At 46.1% G+C, this 15,703-nt stretch overlaps 1 protein-coding gene across 2 annotated transcripts in view; it reads right to left on the bottom strand.

Moving 5' to 3' along the window:
• The window catches only part of rps6ka3b (ribosomal protein S6 kinase, polypeptide 3b), an 87,157-nt gene extending 73,403 nt beyond the window's left edge, over positions 1-13,754 (bottom strand). The window contains exons 1-2 of one of the 2 annotated variants that reach the window (XM_063207379.1): positions 13,387-13,754; positions 9,686-9,739 (exon numbers count right to left, since the gene is read on the bottom strand). In XM_063207379.1, coding sequence (XP_063063449.1) covers positions 9,686-9,739; positions 13,387-13,449 — 117 coding nt within the window. In that variant the 5' untranslated portion in view covers positions 13,450-13,754. Of the gene's footprint in view, positions 1-4,888; positions 5,493-9,685; positions 9,740-13,386 lie in introns of those variants that run through there. The other variant, XM_063207381.1, reaches the window with a different exon arrangement.
• Between the last annotated feature and the right edge of the window lie 1,949 nt (positions 13,755-15,703).

Here is a 15,703-nt window from a genome sequence, read left to right as displayed (position 1 = left end):
CTGCTCTGCTGCTCCCCACCATGACACTCAAGACCACTCCCCATTTCCACGCAAATCCAGCCCTGTGTTCTCCATCCCACTCTGTTCTGTCCATGCATCAAAACACAGGACTTTTTCATCGCTCACCCACAGCCCCTCTGCCCCTCCTCCATGTTCTCTGCTTCCGGCTACCCCACCACCATGTTCCCTGTTCCCCCGTTACACCACTCCTGCATCCCTGGTCCTGCCTGGGATCTCCATCCCCTCTGCTCCCCCCACCCCCGGCTGCCTGGGCTCTCCACCCCCTCTCCCTCCCGGCTGCCTGCCTGCCTGCTCTGCTCCTCTGCCTCAGCTCCGGCTCCATCTAATTATAGTGATAGAAAGGGAATCCTCTGCAGGCCCCAGCACTTAACAGAGTCCTGAGGGGGGGCATATGGTCCAATCGTGCTCTCACACACTTACGTTGCCTCTGGCTCGCTCTGGATGGCCTGGCAGAGCAGGGCTGGGTGGCGGTGGTGGTGGTGGTGGTGATGTGAGAGTGCAATGCAATATGGAGTGGCTTTTTGTGTCTTAAAAAAAGAGTCCCAAAACTGCTTCAGTAGTTAATCTTCATCTCGTAACGAGCCGAATGAACGCAGCCCTTTTGAATTCACTTGGCATTCTTCTGTGGGCCATAACAGCACAATAAAAGCTTGCAAAAGAGACAAAATCATATTTTGAGTTTGATTGAGACATACAGAAGGCAATTCTGTTTTCCATTTGCAAGGGAACCAAAGCAAAAGGAATTAAATGCCACTGTACACATGTGCAATGACATTGGCAACTCAATCTCCACTGTCTGCAAACATGTAACATGTCATTTTTACAAATTACTAGAGATGCACCGGATCCGGTTCCGGCAGGATCTTAAGCAGTGGATCCGGTATCCGGCAGTTACCTAAAAATCAGGATCTGGTGCATCTCTAGTTTTTACGTAGCCTAGGCTTTTCAGTCAGTCTTTCACAACCCCAATCACTGCATGGAGTTGAAGCCCTTTGGAAGCGGCCGTTGTAGGCAGTTTGTTAGTAAGCCAATGAGTCTAAAAAATAGTTTGAGCCAACGTAATAAAAAGGGCCCACGTGTGTGAGTAGACTATGTGTTTCAACCCTTTCGTAGGATCCGGTATCCGGTTCCGGACCCGGCAGGATCTTAAGCAGTGGATCCGGTATCCGGCAGGATCCTAAAAATCAGGATCCGGTGCATCTCTAGTTTTTACGTAGCCTAGGCTTTTCAGTCAGTCTTTCACAACCCCAATCACTGCATGGAGTGAAAGCCCTTTGGAAGCGGCCGTTGTAGGCAGTTTGTTAGTAAGCCAATGAGTCTAAAAAATAGTTTGAGCCAACGAAATAAAAAGGGCCCACGTGTGCGAGTAGACTACGTGTTTCAACCCTTTCGTAGGATCCGGTATCCGGTTCCGGATCCGGCAGGATCTTAAGCAGTGGATCCGGTATCCGGCAGGATCCTAAAAATCAGGATCTGGTGCATCTCTACAAATTACATTACATAATTAATAAATAGCAGTGTGTGTTGCGAGCGATGTGTGTGATTTTTTTTAACCAACGGGTCTATTCTAATCAACAATTCAAGTTTCCACACTTGATATTGGTCTCACACCAGAGTTAAGATTAATATAAGATGAAAGGAAAACAATTGGCCACTGTGTAGCAGTGCGGGAGAGTAAGTGTGAACTTGGCCTCAAGGTGGACATAAATGATCTGCTATATGGTGGCAGTAGCAGACTGAAGCTCACTGAGTCTGTCACTCAGGCATCTAACCAGCTATATACACACACACACACACACACACACACACACACACACACACCACCCTCTCTCTCTCACACACACACGTACACAGACACACACATACGTACACAACACACACACACGGTACGCACACACGCACACACACACACACACACACACACACAGCCCCGGGGCCTGGCATTGTCAAGCTGTCAGCTTATAGTGTTTTCAGTATAAACATCAGCTGACTCTGCTGTCCACACAACAGAAGAGCAGGGTCCTCAGTGCCACTCAGCAAGAAAGTAGAAGTGCCTTGGATGTGATCGTACTGTGTCTTAAAGGAATAGTCCACCACATTTGCATACTTAACTATGGCCTTCTCTGATATTTATACTAAGGGGGGATGCGTTGGCAGGTTTATGATGAAGTCAAGTGGGCATTGGGAGGCTTACGATGAGGTCAAGCAAGCCTTTGGTTGAGGACCACTGTTCTACAGAGAGCCAGTACTAGTTAGAAGTGTAGAATGGATAGGTGTGTCATGCACAAATTTGGGTGCGACTGTGAGAAGAGAAAAAAGATTAACTTTAAAGTGGAGGAAATGACACTCTCAAGTTTGATCTCGGCTTTTGTTTTTCCTCTCTTTTCTTGTTCTCTGCTCTCCCCTCTCCACTGCCAGCTTTTCCACCAGAGTCCTGCTGCTAGTTGACCATGGTCTGTCCAGCCAAGGGCAGCGCTTGTGGACGGTGTAAATACGAGCTAATCTAAGGCCAGCAAATAGGCAGTTTGTTATGTCAAAGCACAGAGACAGAAAAAGAGAAAGGGTGACAAAGACAAAGACAGAGAGAGAATGTGTGTGTGTGTGTGTGTGTGTGTGTGTGTGTGTGTGTGTGTGTGTGTGTGTGTGTGTGTGTGTGTGTGTGTGTGTGTGTGTGTTGCTTCAGCGATCGCCTAGACACCTGACTCCAGGGACATAGGGGATAGGAGAGAGAGAGAGAGCAAGGGAACAAGAGACGAGAGGAAGAGAGGAAGAGAGAACGAGAGAGAGAGAGAGAGAGAGAGAGAGAGAGAGAGAGAGAGAGAGAGAGAGAGAGAGAGAGAGAGAGAGAGAGAGAGAGAGAGAGAGAGAGAGAGAGAGAGAGAGAGAAAGAGAGATGAGTGGGTGTTGGAGATTGGAGAGAAAGTCAGCCCAGATGGCTGGAGAAGATTAAATACCATCTGCCACAGGGATCTAGAGGGGGAGGGACACACACTTACACACACACCACTCTCACTCATTCATTCACACACACACACACACACGCGTGCACACACTCACACAATACAAAGAGACAAATACAATCACCAACATATTCACACACACACACACTAGAGAGGTGTAGAGATTGCAGAGCCATACACACACCATACGTACGTATAGGCTACACTTTACACATTACTGTACATTACACTTCCCGTAGCTGACGCTTTTATCCAAAGTGACTTACAGATATTATTTTTCAGGGTCTTGGTTGCAGCCACTGGAGCAATGGGTGGCTTAGGTGGGATTCAAACCTACAACCCCCAGATTGAAAGGCCAACTCTGCCCCATGCCCCATGTTACATCTCTGCCACGCTAAGGAGGACGACTGCTGTTAGCGACTGATCCCTCTAATGCTGTTTTGAGGCCGACCAGAACGGTGTCAGTGTCCACTCCCGCACCAGTTACGTGCGGAACTTAAGTGTTTACCTGCGAACCACTCTCGTTCATACCGGGATCTGACCTTTTCAGCACGTGACTGTGTGTTACGGGAACGGGCACCGACGCGGTTCTCAGTCGGCCTGAACATGCCTTAAAGGTGCACTTCGTTCATAGCATGATGGCCAGAGTAGGTATTGCAACTATGCTGCTCATTGAAACTGTGCTGCCTATTGTCAAATTTGATACTTTCATCAATATTTCCTTTGTAATAAACTAATATTTCCTAGTATGCTTTGCAGCTAAAATGCCTTTCTGTAAATTCTAGAGAAAATCCACCTCTCATGAAGAGTGAACTTATGAAATGTGCTATATTCCCAGTCATAATAAATACTTAGAATTTGATGGTGGTGGTTTGAATTCATGAAAATGGTAACATTTGTGAATGGGCAACATGAATTCCAGAAATAAACTATAATAATATACTGTATATAATTTAAAGAAGTACACAGTGCACCTTTAAAAGTCCTTCATCTTTAATGGAGAGGGCCCAAGTCACTCAGGTGCTCTGATCCAACAGACTGACTTGATCCTCATCTGTGCCTTGTGATGGTAACAGGTGGATGAGGACTTTGAGAGAGAGCTTGTGTGCGTGCGTGTCGGCCCTCTCTTCAGTCTTCAAAGTTTCAAAGTGGTGCTTTATTAGCATGACTGTTTGACAGGGTTACCAATGAATTATACACGAAATGGAACTCCATCGCTTTCCTCTCCCTCTTTCCTCATATCTCTCCCCATCTCTCTCTCTCCCTCCCTCCGTACCTCCCTCTCTCCCCATCTCCTACCATCTCCTCTCTCCCCCCTGCGTGCATCTCTGACTAAGGCTGTCCAGGAAAACATGTTTTTGGCAGCTCCAGCTCCCTGTTCAGGAAGGGTGAGAGGAGGAGAGCTATAATTGTCCCCACTCCAAAACCTGCGCAGCGTTTTTTCACACCCCAGTCTGAAGTTGCCAGGGTACTTTGTGTCTGCCCGGCTTGCGTGCTGTACAGTAAATCTTTTGTCACCGTCACTTTTTTCCCCAAGGGGCTCAACGAGGGTTTTGTTGTGTTTTGTTTTGGTGTAATAAGCTTCTTAAAATAGCCACTCACTGGCCAGCCGGCGATGCGGTGTGAGCTGAGGCCACTACTCACCAGGCAGGGAGGTAGCTAATCATTAGGCTGGCTTCAAACAGGAGACTTTTCATTCATTTACACTATTTGTAAATACCACTATACATAGGTATATATTTTTTTCCTTATCTTTGCAGCCCTTTGATGCAGATGGGATCGCCTGTGGAATCCCATCCACTTATTTTGCTGTAAAAACTGATCTACATCATAACAACACAGCTATAACACTACAGAGAGTAACTCTGAGAGTAACTGAAGTAACTGATTTAAGACGTAGTCATTACCATTTTGCTGATTTGAGTCATTGTCTTTCCCTGGGCGTGCAGGTCGTTGGAGAAATGTATCTGGGGTCCATACTTCACTCACCACATATTGTTTTCTCCAAACTCTAACCCATGGGTACGTCAAGGCCCCGGATGGTGTTGGCCAATCCTGATGCAATATCCTGCCTGCCTGCATTTTGAAAGCAAATGGCTTGTCACAAGCCAACACATGCACAAGCACGCACACACACACGCACACATATCTACCACAGACAGTGACGCACACACACACGTCTACCACAGTGACATGCACACACACATGCACACACATGCAAGCACACACGCATACACACACACACACACACAAACGCCCTAAAAACCTAAACAAAATTACCCCGTCCTGGTTTGTGAGGCAGAAATGTCCCCTCCTACACAAACCTCCTTCCGTCGATAAGTTGGGGGACGTGCCTGTGAGTATAAGCGACCTGATTAAGCTCCACCGCGGCCCTCAGGGAGAAGGCCATCAGCTCACCCCCTCTCTCATTAACTTAAGCTCACCATAACAGGTCCTTCATCACACACACGCACACACGCACGCACGCACGCACAACATGCATGCACACACACACACACACACACACACACACACACACACACACACACACACACACACACACACACACACACACACACACACACACACACACACACACACACACACACACACACACACACACACACACACATGCAGAGCAAAGCACACACACACACTCACAGAGCTGTACTCGCAAAGCATTCAAGCCTGGAGAAGTGACCACGGCTGGAAGACCCACTCACTCAGCTGAAGCACCTCTTGACATTAGTAGATGGGCAAACACACCCATTTTAAAGACTCTTTGGAATTTTAGGTCTGACCTTTTCCTAAGCCAACCAATCTGATGAAAACTCGTCAGCCTGCCAACTGATGAGTAAAGCCATCTGAAAGCCACAGGTACAGGAAATAACATGGTAGCGTTTTTTTCTCCTTCACATCCTGTGGTTGAGATGCCCATCTCTGTTTACAGTGCAAATGGTGCGTAGAGTACAGCTGTGTGTAGGGCCGTTTCAAAGCAGACCAAATTCTCACAGAGCTTCCGGAGCATTCTGATTCAGCGTTCTAAATTCTACTCCCCATTGTTGGCCATGAGCAATGCAAACAAATCAGAGAGCAATCCCGACACAAGACCACTGAGCTTTAAAAGGCACACAAAGACGGTCACTCGATATTTTTAAACAACTGCCTCATTTCCGTCCGGATATGGAGTCGCACTCTGCAAGTAAGGAGGTGAAATAATGAGTTTACTTTCCATTTCAATATTTTCTGTTTCTATTTTTTTGCCAACGGATAGCAATGTCTTCAAGGGTTATCAAACAGCAGAGTAGTAGTTGGCCTTTTGCGTGAGTCACCGTCTCTCAACATTACAGTCCTACTGCAGCGACTGTCTCTTATTTCCGTAAACACGCATTTCCTAATTAAAAACGGAGAGAGAGAGAGAGAGAGAGAGAGAGAGAGAGAGAGAGAGGGATGAGGGAGGGAGGTGCAGCTCTACAGGATGTTCCAGCCTGCTCAGACAGACACACAAACACACAATTTCTCCCTGAAGCCCTGCAAACTCTTCCTTTGCACGAGTAATGTGCGTCGTAATATGGGTGTATGCATGCACGTGTGTCAGTGTGCGTGCCTCTGTGTTAGTCTGTGTGGTTCTCCATGAGTGAGTTTATAGATCAGTGTGCAGGCACTTGCCTGTGTGTGTGTGTGTGTGCCGTCATGAGAATGTATGCGTATGTGCGTCAGTGTGTGCATGTATGTCTATACAAGTCTGTGTGTGCGCACAGCACTGTCCACGTGTGAGTGCAGAGGTCTATGTAGGTGCATTTGCCGGTGTGTGTGTGTGTGTGTGTGTGTGTGTGTGTGTGTGTGTGTGTTGCCAAGTGTGACTGCACAGGTTTGTGAGGGCGCATCTGCCAGTGTGTGTGTGTGTGTGTGCGTATGTTAATGGTGGGGTGGCGTCCGCGCCAATGTCTTATCCTGAGCGTTTCGCTCAGTGCGTAATTCCAAGAGCAGTATAATGAAAAAGAAGAATGGAGTCACACACTGGAGCTGAATGCAAAATCAAAAACTGTATTAAACAAAGCCGAAAAAAGTAAATAAAACCGACAGACAAGGGACAAACGTTTCTGGTCTAGCCCATCATCAGTGTTCCCAGTTACCGCACTGTCTGTCGGTTTGATTTTTACTTTTTTCGGCTTTGTTTAATACAGTTTTTGATTTTGCGTGTGTATGTTGCCATGTGTGACTGCACAGGTCTGTGAGGGCGCATCTGCCAGTGTGTGTGTGTGTGTGTGTGTGTGTGTGTGTGTGTGTGTGTGTGTGTGTGTGTGTGTGTGTGTGTGTGTGTGCGTATGGCCCCACTGCATATACATTTCAGCACAGGTGAAAGAAGACTCCGGAGACATAATGATAATGACAGCAGCTCTCCCCCTTCTCCCCTCCTCCCCCAACCCTCATAAGTGGCCTCCACAAGCCATCTCCTGCCCGCATTTAAAAATCAATGCATTTTAAACACACACACACGCGCACACGCACACACACACGCACGATGGTGCTGCTAGGGAACAGCAGTCAGTAACCCCACACCACTGTGTCTTGCAGTCCCATGGACATCATGTAGACCCCCCTTTATACTCTCTTTATATAGAACTCTTATCAGTTATTCATGTGATGCCCCTTTTCAATCTTATCTTCTTCTCTGGCACAAGTAGGGAAGAACACGTCTGGCCAATGCTTTGTCTGTGATTACTGCATGGTATCTGTTCCTGAGCCTTATGTTGAAAACATTCAAAAATAAAATACATTAAAAACAAGTAGGCCTACTTATTTTATTAGTTACATTACATTATATGTAAGTGTTCTGCACTAAAAACCCATTCGACACCGTACTGCTTCCACATGATGGGACGGCTACATTGAGGAGCTGGTTCAAAATAAACTTGCAACACTTGCAAACATGGATGTGCGCTAAACCCTTTTTGTCCCTTTCTGATGATTAACAAAAATGCTGGGGGAGGTTTGGCAGCTGGACCAAGCAGGCCTAGAGCCCAAAGAGAAGCTCATATTCTGTAGCATCCGCCATGGACTCCTGCCAAGCCTTTTAAAACTGACATCACCATTTAAAAAAAAAAAAGATTTATTGGGAGCATAACTGCTGATGCTGTATGTCTTTATATATCTCGTATAAAAGTAGACTTCCGTATATGTGCAGCGGCCGCAGCCTTCCAGCAAGTCATCATTGAACTTATCGATGACTGGGCTGGGGCTTCACCAACAGCCATGTCCAAGACGGCTTACTGAGATCTCCATCTCTGCCCCTTGCTTAAATCACGACAGCACTCAGAGCTAGCTGTCTGTCTGTCTCTCTCTCTGTCTGTCTGTCTGTCTGTCTGTCTGTCTGTCTGTCTGTCTGTCTGTCTGTCTGTCTGTCTGTCTGTCTGTCTGTCTGTCTGTCTGTCTCTCTCTCTCTCTCTCTCTAATGCTACTCCATTCTCCCTCCACCACCACTCCCTCTTCTGCAGTACTGCTCTGCTCTCCGTCCTCCTCTTCTTCCTCTTCTCCTCCTTCTTCTTCTTCTTCTTCTTTCCCCATTGCGCCTTCTCTTCTCCCCCGTCCTCCTCCTCTTCTCCTCCCCCATTTTGCCATCAGAGCAGCAGGGGTCTGATCAATTACAGGCCTTCTCCTCCCCTCTTCTCTCCTCTCCTCCTTTAGCCTCTCCTCCTCTCCCCTCCACCTCTCCTGAGGAATCTCACAATCGATGCCAGCCATTTATCACCGTCTGACTAGGCAACAAAGACACACACACACACACACACACACACACACACACACACACACACACACACACACACACACACACACACCTACCTGCATGCATGCATGCATATAGCACATGCATACATACTACGCACAAACGCACACGTACACAGGGTGCATAGACAACCCATGCATGCACACACAGCGCTAGAAGACTACATATTAACATTCGCAAATACACAATGTAAGGACTATGCGTGGACCACTCACACACAAACAGACACACAAACACACACTTCAACGCACTTGAGAGGGACACATCATCCTTCTCATCCTCGTCTGCACTGCTCACACACACACACACACACACACACACACGCACACGCACACACGCAAACACGCACACACACAAACACACAAACACACAAACACGTCTCTCTGAGGCTGTAGTGTATCTTCAGAGAGGGAACAGCTTGACATTTGTCAAGTGGCCCAAAACACTGCTGATCTCCATAGCTCACAGGGCTGCCCGAGGACAACACTCGATGTGAATGGGAAGAGTATTCTAACCTACACACAGTGAACCAGGAGGGTGGAAACGGGACAAAAAAACACAATACAATGAAACAAAGCAGAGCAGATAAAGGGAAAGATGACAAGAAAGAAACATAACGGTTAAAAACAGAGAGAAAGAGGTGCAGAGAGAGAAATGAGAAAGATAAAGACGAAAGGCAGACAGAGAGGGAGAACTGAAGGAGACAGACATAGGTAAGCGATCATAAGGACGAGAGAGAAAGAGAGAGGCAGAGAGCGAAGAGAAAAAGACAAAAAGCACACATAGAACTGAAAGAGACAAAAAGGGAGAAAAAAGAAGAGGAAGAGCAACAAGGGAGAGAACGAGAGAGAGAGAGAGAAATAGAAGAAGTGAGGCAATAGAGAGAGACAATGATTATGGAGCAAATCCAACTTACGTTACATAGCGAGTCATCGTCCCCCATGGAATCCTCCAAAACATGGTGGGAATCCTACACACATACGCAGACACACACACACACACACACACACACACACACACACACACACACACACACACACACACACACACACACACACACACACACAAAGAGAGAGAGGCAGAGATGATTAAATACACATTGTTTTGTCAACATCCAACCGAGCATCCACCAGTGCGACCACGATAGCCTAAGCAGCAAAAAGGCATACTTGACATATTTCTATTTCGTACAAACACAAGAGTGAGGACAAGTGTGTGTTTTGACTGTGATCTCTGGAGCCATGAGGACACCCAAAGCCCAAACTGTCCGGACCCTGTGGCTTATACAATGTCTGTCTGTCTCTCTCTCTCTCTCTCTCTCGCTCTCTCTCGCTCTCTCTCGCTCTCTCTCTCTCTCTCTCTCTCTCTCTCTCTCTCTCTCGCTCTCTCTCTCTCTCTCTCTCTCTCTCTCTCAGCAATTCACTCATTGTCTCTCTCTCTCTGATTTGCAACCTCAAGCTGAAACATCCGATTCACCCGTCATCATCCCCATCAGAAGACAAGGCTGAGCTATCGCGACCACAGTCCCCACTATGACTGAAGGGCTCTATAAATGGGCTATGCTGCGGCCTAAGCAGGAACAAGTGGGTGTGAGTGTGTGTCTGTGTGTGCATCTGTCTGTGTGCATGCGTACATCAGTGTGTATGTTATCGTGTCGTATCATATGGGCAGCTTGTGTCTGTGGGTGTGTGCATGAGCCTATGTGTTTATATGTCAGTATACGCACGTCTGAGTGTGTGCGTACATCAGTGTAGCCGACGTCAGAATGTGCAGTGTGTGTACGTCAATATACGTGTGTGTGTTTGGGTGTGTGTGTATGAGTGTGTCTTAGAGTGGGCACTACAGACTTGGGGGATATTTAAGCAGCTGCACAGCGAGAAAGCTGGGGAATGACGAGGAGGATCTGTGTGTGTGTGTGTGTGTGTGTGTGTGGTTCTCTCGCTCTCTGGTTTCCCCTCTCTGGGTGGAGCACCAGATGTGGCTCTGCCTCAGACGACCACGACTACACACATGATGACATTATGGGCCCCCCACAACATTTGGAATGGCGATAAGACGTTTACGATAACTATATGGTTATAACTATTAATATTATTACAATATTATTATTATATTACACTTATCAGACACTTTCATCGAAATGGTCTTACAGTTACATTACAGGACATTGGTTACGGCCCCTGGAGAAAAGTGGAATTGGGTATCTTGCTCAAGGGCACTTCAGCCATGCATGGTATGGGCTTCAAACTTGCAACCCACTGATTCCATGTACTTATCCATTAGGCCAGTGGTTTTCAAAGTGGGGGCCGGGGACCCCTGGGGGCGGGGCCGCGAGGGGATGCCAGGGGGGCCGCGGCAGGTTGGCAGGAAAAATATAACAAAATAAAATGAATAATTTAATAAATTGAATAGCTTGTGAAGTCAACATAAACAAAATAAGATAAACAATCTTCTTTACAATATAGGCTATTATGCTTTCTGTAGTACATGGGTTTAGGAATGCATCAACTTCATCCTGTTGTGAAACCGGGTGTGCACAAAAAAATAGCGTGTCACGGCCCATGTCAGGGGGCTTTGGCTGGAATCTCCTGGTATCTGGGGGACCTTGTCATGGTTAAGTTTGGGAACCCCTGCATTAGGCCAAAACTGACCTTGTGGTTTATGGGGGATTATTCTGGGTGAAATTTCATTACGTATATGTATGTATAACAGAGATGTATAACAAGTGTGGTGTAATGGTGTTTCAAGGAAATGTCAAAGGTAGGTGGCCACGTCATAATGACAGCCAAGCAACGCCTGCCAGTGTGGTGGTGGTACCTGCAACATAGTCATTACTTTTCTTTCAGTTAGGCCTATTGGACGTTAATCCTATTGGAGCGCAGTGTAAAACTAAGTCAAGCTCATCAGATTTATAAAGTAAAAGGGTTCATAACACCGTGCGAGCAGCCAGCCAACTGTAGTGCCAAATGAATCAGAGTTGGATTACAGACATGTGTAGCCAAAAACTTCTTAAATGAGCAACATCTGAACACTATACTTGGTTACATGCCTGTGTGGGGCCACCACACTGACCATTATTACATTCCGAATGGGCCCTATACTATAAGAATACAATAACCTCCACTTCTCGTGGGAAACATCTGAAGCAGACTTGGAGAGAGCAGCGAGTATGACATCACATCCTGTGTAGTTCTAATCACTCAGCGCGAGGAGGCATTCCACAATACTACGTCAGCCGCGGGTGGGTGAGTGTCTGACTGTACTCTTCATCCCTGAGTATGACGATGACTCACTGCGGGGTCATTTCAACACCGGGGTCGCTGATGTCCGTCAGCATTTTGTAAGCAGACAATTGTGGGTAAAAGTGCCAGCTGACAGTCATAACCGACGTCTCGTGGATTTATTCTAAGGGCAAAGTTACTGGGGCTGCTAAGAAGATTGAGAGAGTTAAATCTCGTGGTGTGAAATGTGGGTTAACCAATTTCCTCACAAATCAGCTTACAATGCACTTCAAAACGAAAGATCTGTGTCGTTGACTTCGAGCTACAGACTCGCACAAGTACAGTCTGCTCAAGTTATTGCGAATCTTGCATGGCTTTTACGCAGCGATCAAAACATCTCCAAACAAGTATGAACATGCAAATGCCAGGCATACGCGTGTGGTAAAAGAGATCACCTTAGTAATGAACAGTGTCGAAATTAGATTATTGTAGGTGGACCATACAAAGATCTTATTTAGCCTATAGATGCTGCATGCAACCGTACACTGTCACGCTTTTCAAGGGACTCCAAGTGCCACCCAAGTGACAAAAACATTACGCAAAGCGTAATAGCGGAGTAATGCGTGGCATTCGATTGACCTGTTTGTCAATTTAGCATTGCATTATTCGTGATTCACCCCTCTTGCATAAAGCGTGTGGGGCATTAGCCTACATACCCTGCCTTTTTGACCTGGGATTTCAAGAAAGCACCCTCCCGAATTCGACGAGGAGGCACGCTTCCATTGTCTTGTCCAAGACAAGATACAAGTTCTCACAAAAGCATTTTGAAGGGAGGGTCGTGGGGCGCATCATGTTCACTGTGCATGCAAGTGGGGGGTGGTGGTGATGAACAATAACTGACGCAACGGACAACAGTCAACTCAGTTTTCCGAGTTTTTGCCATTTGTATTTTGTAACTGGTAACATCTCTCGGGATGAAGGGCGAAACTGGCTGCGCAGACATGTCGCCCTCAGATTTTCGAAGGCTAAAAATACATTCCAATAACCTACTTCCTAGTTGGTGGCCTTTTATTCAAGCAGAGTGAGAGAGTTTGTAGACTGAGCCGATTAAATGTGGGGAAGTCTTCGAACATCATCAAGCCGACGGCTCACACAGGTTTGTGATGTCGGTGAATAAACAGAACATCTAGAACACCCGTTTAAACTGGCCCTCTTCGAATTACAAATCCCATCGCCCTCGCACAGGAAGGATTATACACCCTTCACTTGGTTAGCTCTTCACTCAGAAAACTGCCCTACTTCACACAGTGGGGAGAGTCAATCTGCGCACTTGCTCTTCAGATCAAAGTCGGAGACCCGCTTGCTACAAAGTAACATAATTCCGAGGATAACTCACCTCACTCGTCGCACTCTCCAGTGCCATCTTCCGCCAAGGATCGGCCAGTTGAGCCAGTGGCATCTTCACAATTTCAAGTTGGAGAATCCAACGATAGGAGAAAACCTATTGTATGGCTTCTGCCGACGCTATCGAGAGGAGTTAAAAAGCGGAAAAGTGACTGTTTCTTCAGATTGTGGGCTGTCCCTCGACGAGGGAAAACAAACGTAAAACACCCTCTAGCGTAGGCAATAATTCAGAAGTTCCCTCCCCCCAACTTTAGCCTCTGTCACTGTACCTTTTTCCACCGACTGTCTGGTCTCTCCGAGTGTTTTCTAGACCCAATCGCACCCACTTCCGTTTTTCCCAATATGGCGCCTCACAGTGGCTTACCTGTCTGTCAGAGCGCGAGCTCAGTAGAGAGCCGCTCAAACAGCCCTTGCGTCATCACTGTAGGGAGGAGCAGGCATACTAGGGACCCTGAGAACCAGGTGAGATGATACATTTACTGTTTATGACTTTGGGCGAGAACACAGACTTGGCACGTGGTGTGAGACTCATTAGTTAAAAAATACAAAACAAAAACACAGAGGTGTCAGTAAAAATGAAGAGGGACTTTTGTTGATAGTGTTTGAATGGCTTGACACAATTTCTGAATCTCCTCAGCACCATCCCATAATTACAGTATGGCAAGCAATTTGTAACTTAAGCGATGAGGGACTGAACTACCGTCTGACTTTAAATAATGATATATGGTCCCGTCGCGATTAAAATATGTAGCCTGCAAATGTGTGATGACTGTGTCATTACAGAACACTCAGCTATTCTGCAAGGACTATTACGCGCCAATTTGTCAACTTTTGCGACCCCTACTGGACGCAAAACAACACTAAAACAACAAAAAAACTATTGCACAACTCCAAAGGACTAAATCATTTTCTGTCCCAGATGAAGATGAAGATTTCATCACCAGGCCCTGATTTTTAACAAGTTCATTACCAACAGCTATTCTAGCTGTATTGTAGACCTACTTTTAAGATGGAGTATAAAAAGTGACTTCGAGCCCAACAGCTTCTGTAGTGGGTTTTATTTCTGTCTGCTTTGATATTGGATGAATGTTTGGGATTTTAAATTCTATTGCTTGTAAACATCTAGCCTGCCTATGTTGGACACCAGATGGAAATTGGCCCTTGGGCTACAATCTGGCATATTTACATATATGTACATGTATGTATATGTTCATTAATGTGCAATGTACTGAAGAAATAAAGTAAAGTAAAGTTAAGTATTTTTGTTTAGTTTGTCTCGGAAGCCATAGTCTGGGTCAAGAGCTGCTCTTACTTCTTGCAATTACAGTACAATATGTCTACATAATAACAAACATATCAAAGTTACTGAATCCTGATGAAAAGACAACCAAGCAAACAGGGAGATTGATTTGTCTTTATTTCACATAATCCTGGGGAAAGAATCGTGAGAGAATTCAGTCTGACCTTTAAGATTGCAATACCACTTTGAGTATGACAGTCATGGAATTGGAATGAGAATGGGACGTTTCTAGTGCATGTTTGCCAAACAACTAATTTAAATGTGTGCGTTTTACAGTTTTTCTCTAGCTACTGACATACTACATATTCAAAGTGGGTGTGACGTCACGTGGGTGAGGCTGAGTAAGTGCAGGCCAGCCCATGGTATATTTCGGTACACAACAAAGAGTAATAATTACATGTACACCATACAATGTCTTTGTCACATGTTTAAAACAATGCCATTTTGTGCTTTAAATAGCATAGTGTTGCCATTCACATCATGAACTCCCCCACAGAGGAGGTCACATTTTTGGGGGGAAATTTTTTCTTTGGTTACTTCAAAAAAACTCCTTTTAAAAAAGGTTACCATGGACGCACACGTTGATGAAATATAATACATATTTTGGAGCTGCTTAGTGGGCGTCTGCTTGGTCCAGGTCTGCCGACAACAAAGTGCATTTCACTCTCATATTAATTTGGGCTCTAATTTGTCGGCTCCTTTCTTCTGTCCACACAGTTTCATGAGTCACGGTGAGTTTGACTGTCTGACCAAGCCACCATGATGCCTCTCCCTGCGACTTGCCACTTCCCTATGGAACTCAGCAAACATTTTCAGCATGTCCTCTCACTCTCATGAGTCAGACCATTCTCTAGCATAGTTTTTCCCAACGGGGGCCCTACAGCATCCCGGAGGGCATTAGGGAGGCCTAGGAGGGGCGTTCGGAAAAATAAAGCTGAGAGGGGGCGGAGCTTAGTTGTTATTTTATTGTTTAGTGGTGGTGGTGGTGGGGGGGCATTGACAGGCTTAT

Source organism: Engraulis encrasicolus, chromosome 9 (genome assembly GCF_034702125.1).
Source record: "Engraulis encrasicolus isolate BLACKSEA-1 chromosome 9, IST_EnEncr_1.0, whole genome shotgun sequence".
NCBI classification, from domain to species: domain Eukaryota; kingdom Metazoa; phylum Chordata; class Actinopteri; order Clupeiformes; family Engraulidae; genus Engraulis; species Engraulis encrasicolus.
This window is presented reverse-complemented; position numbering and strand designations above follow the sequence as displayed.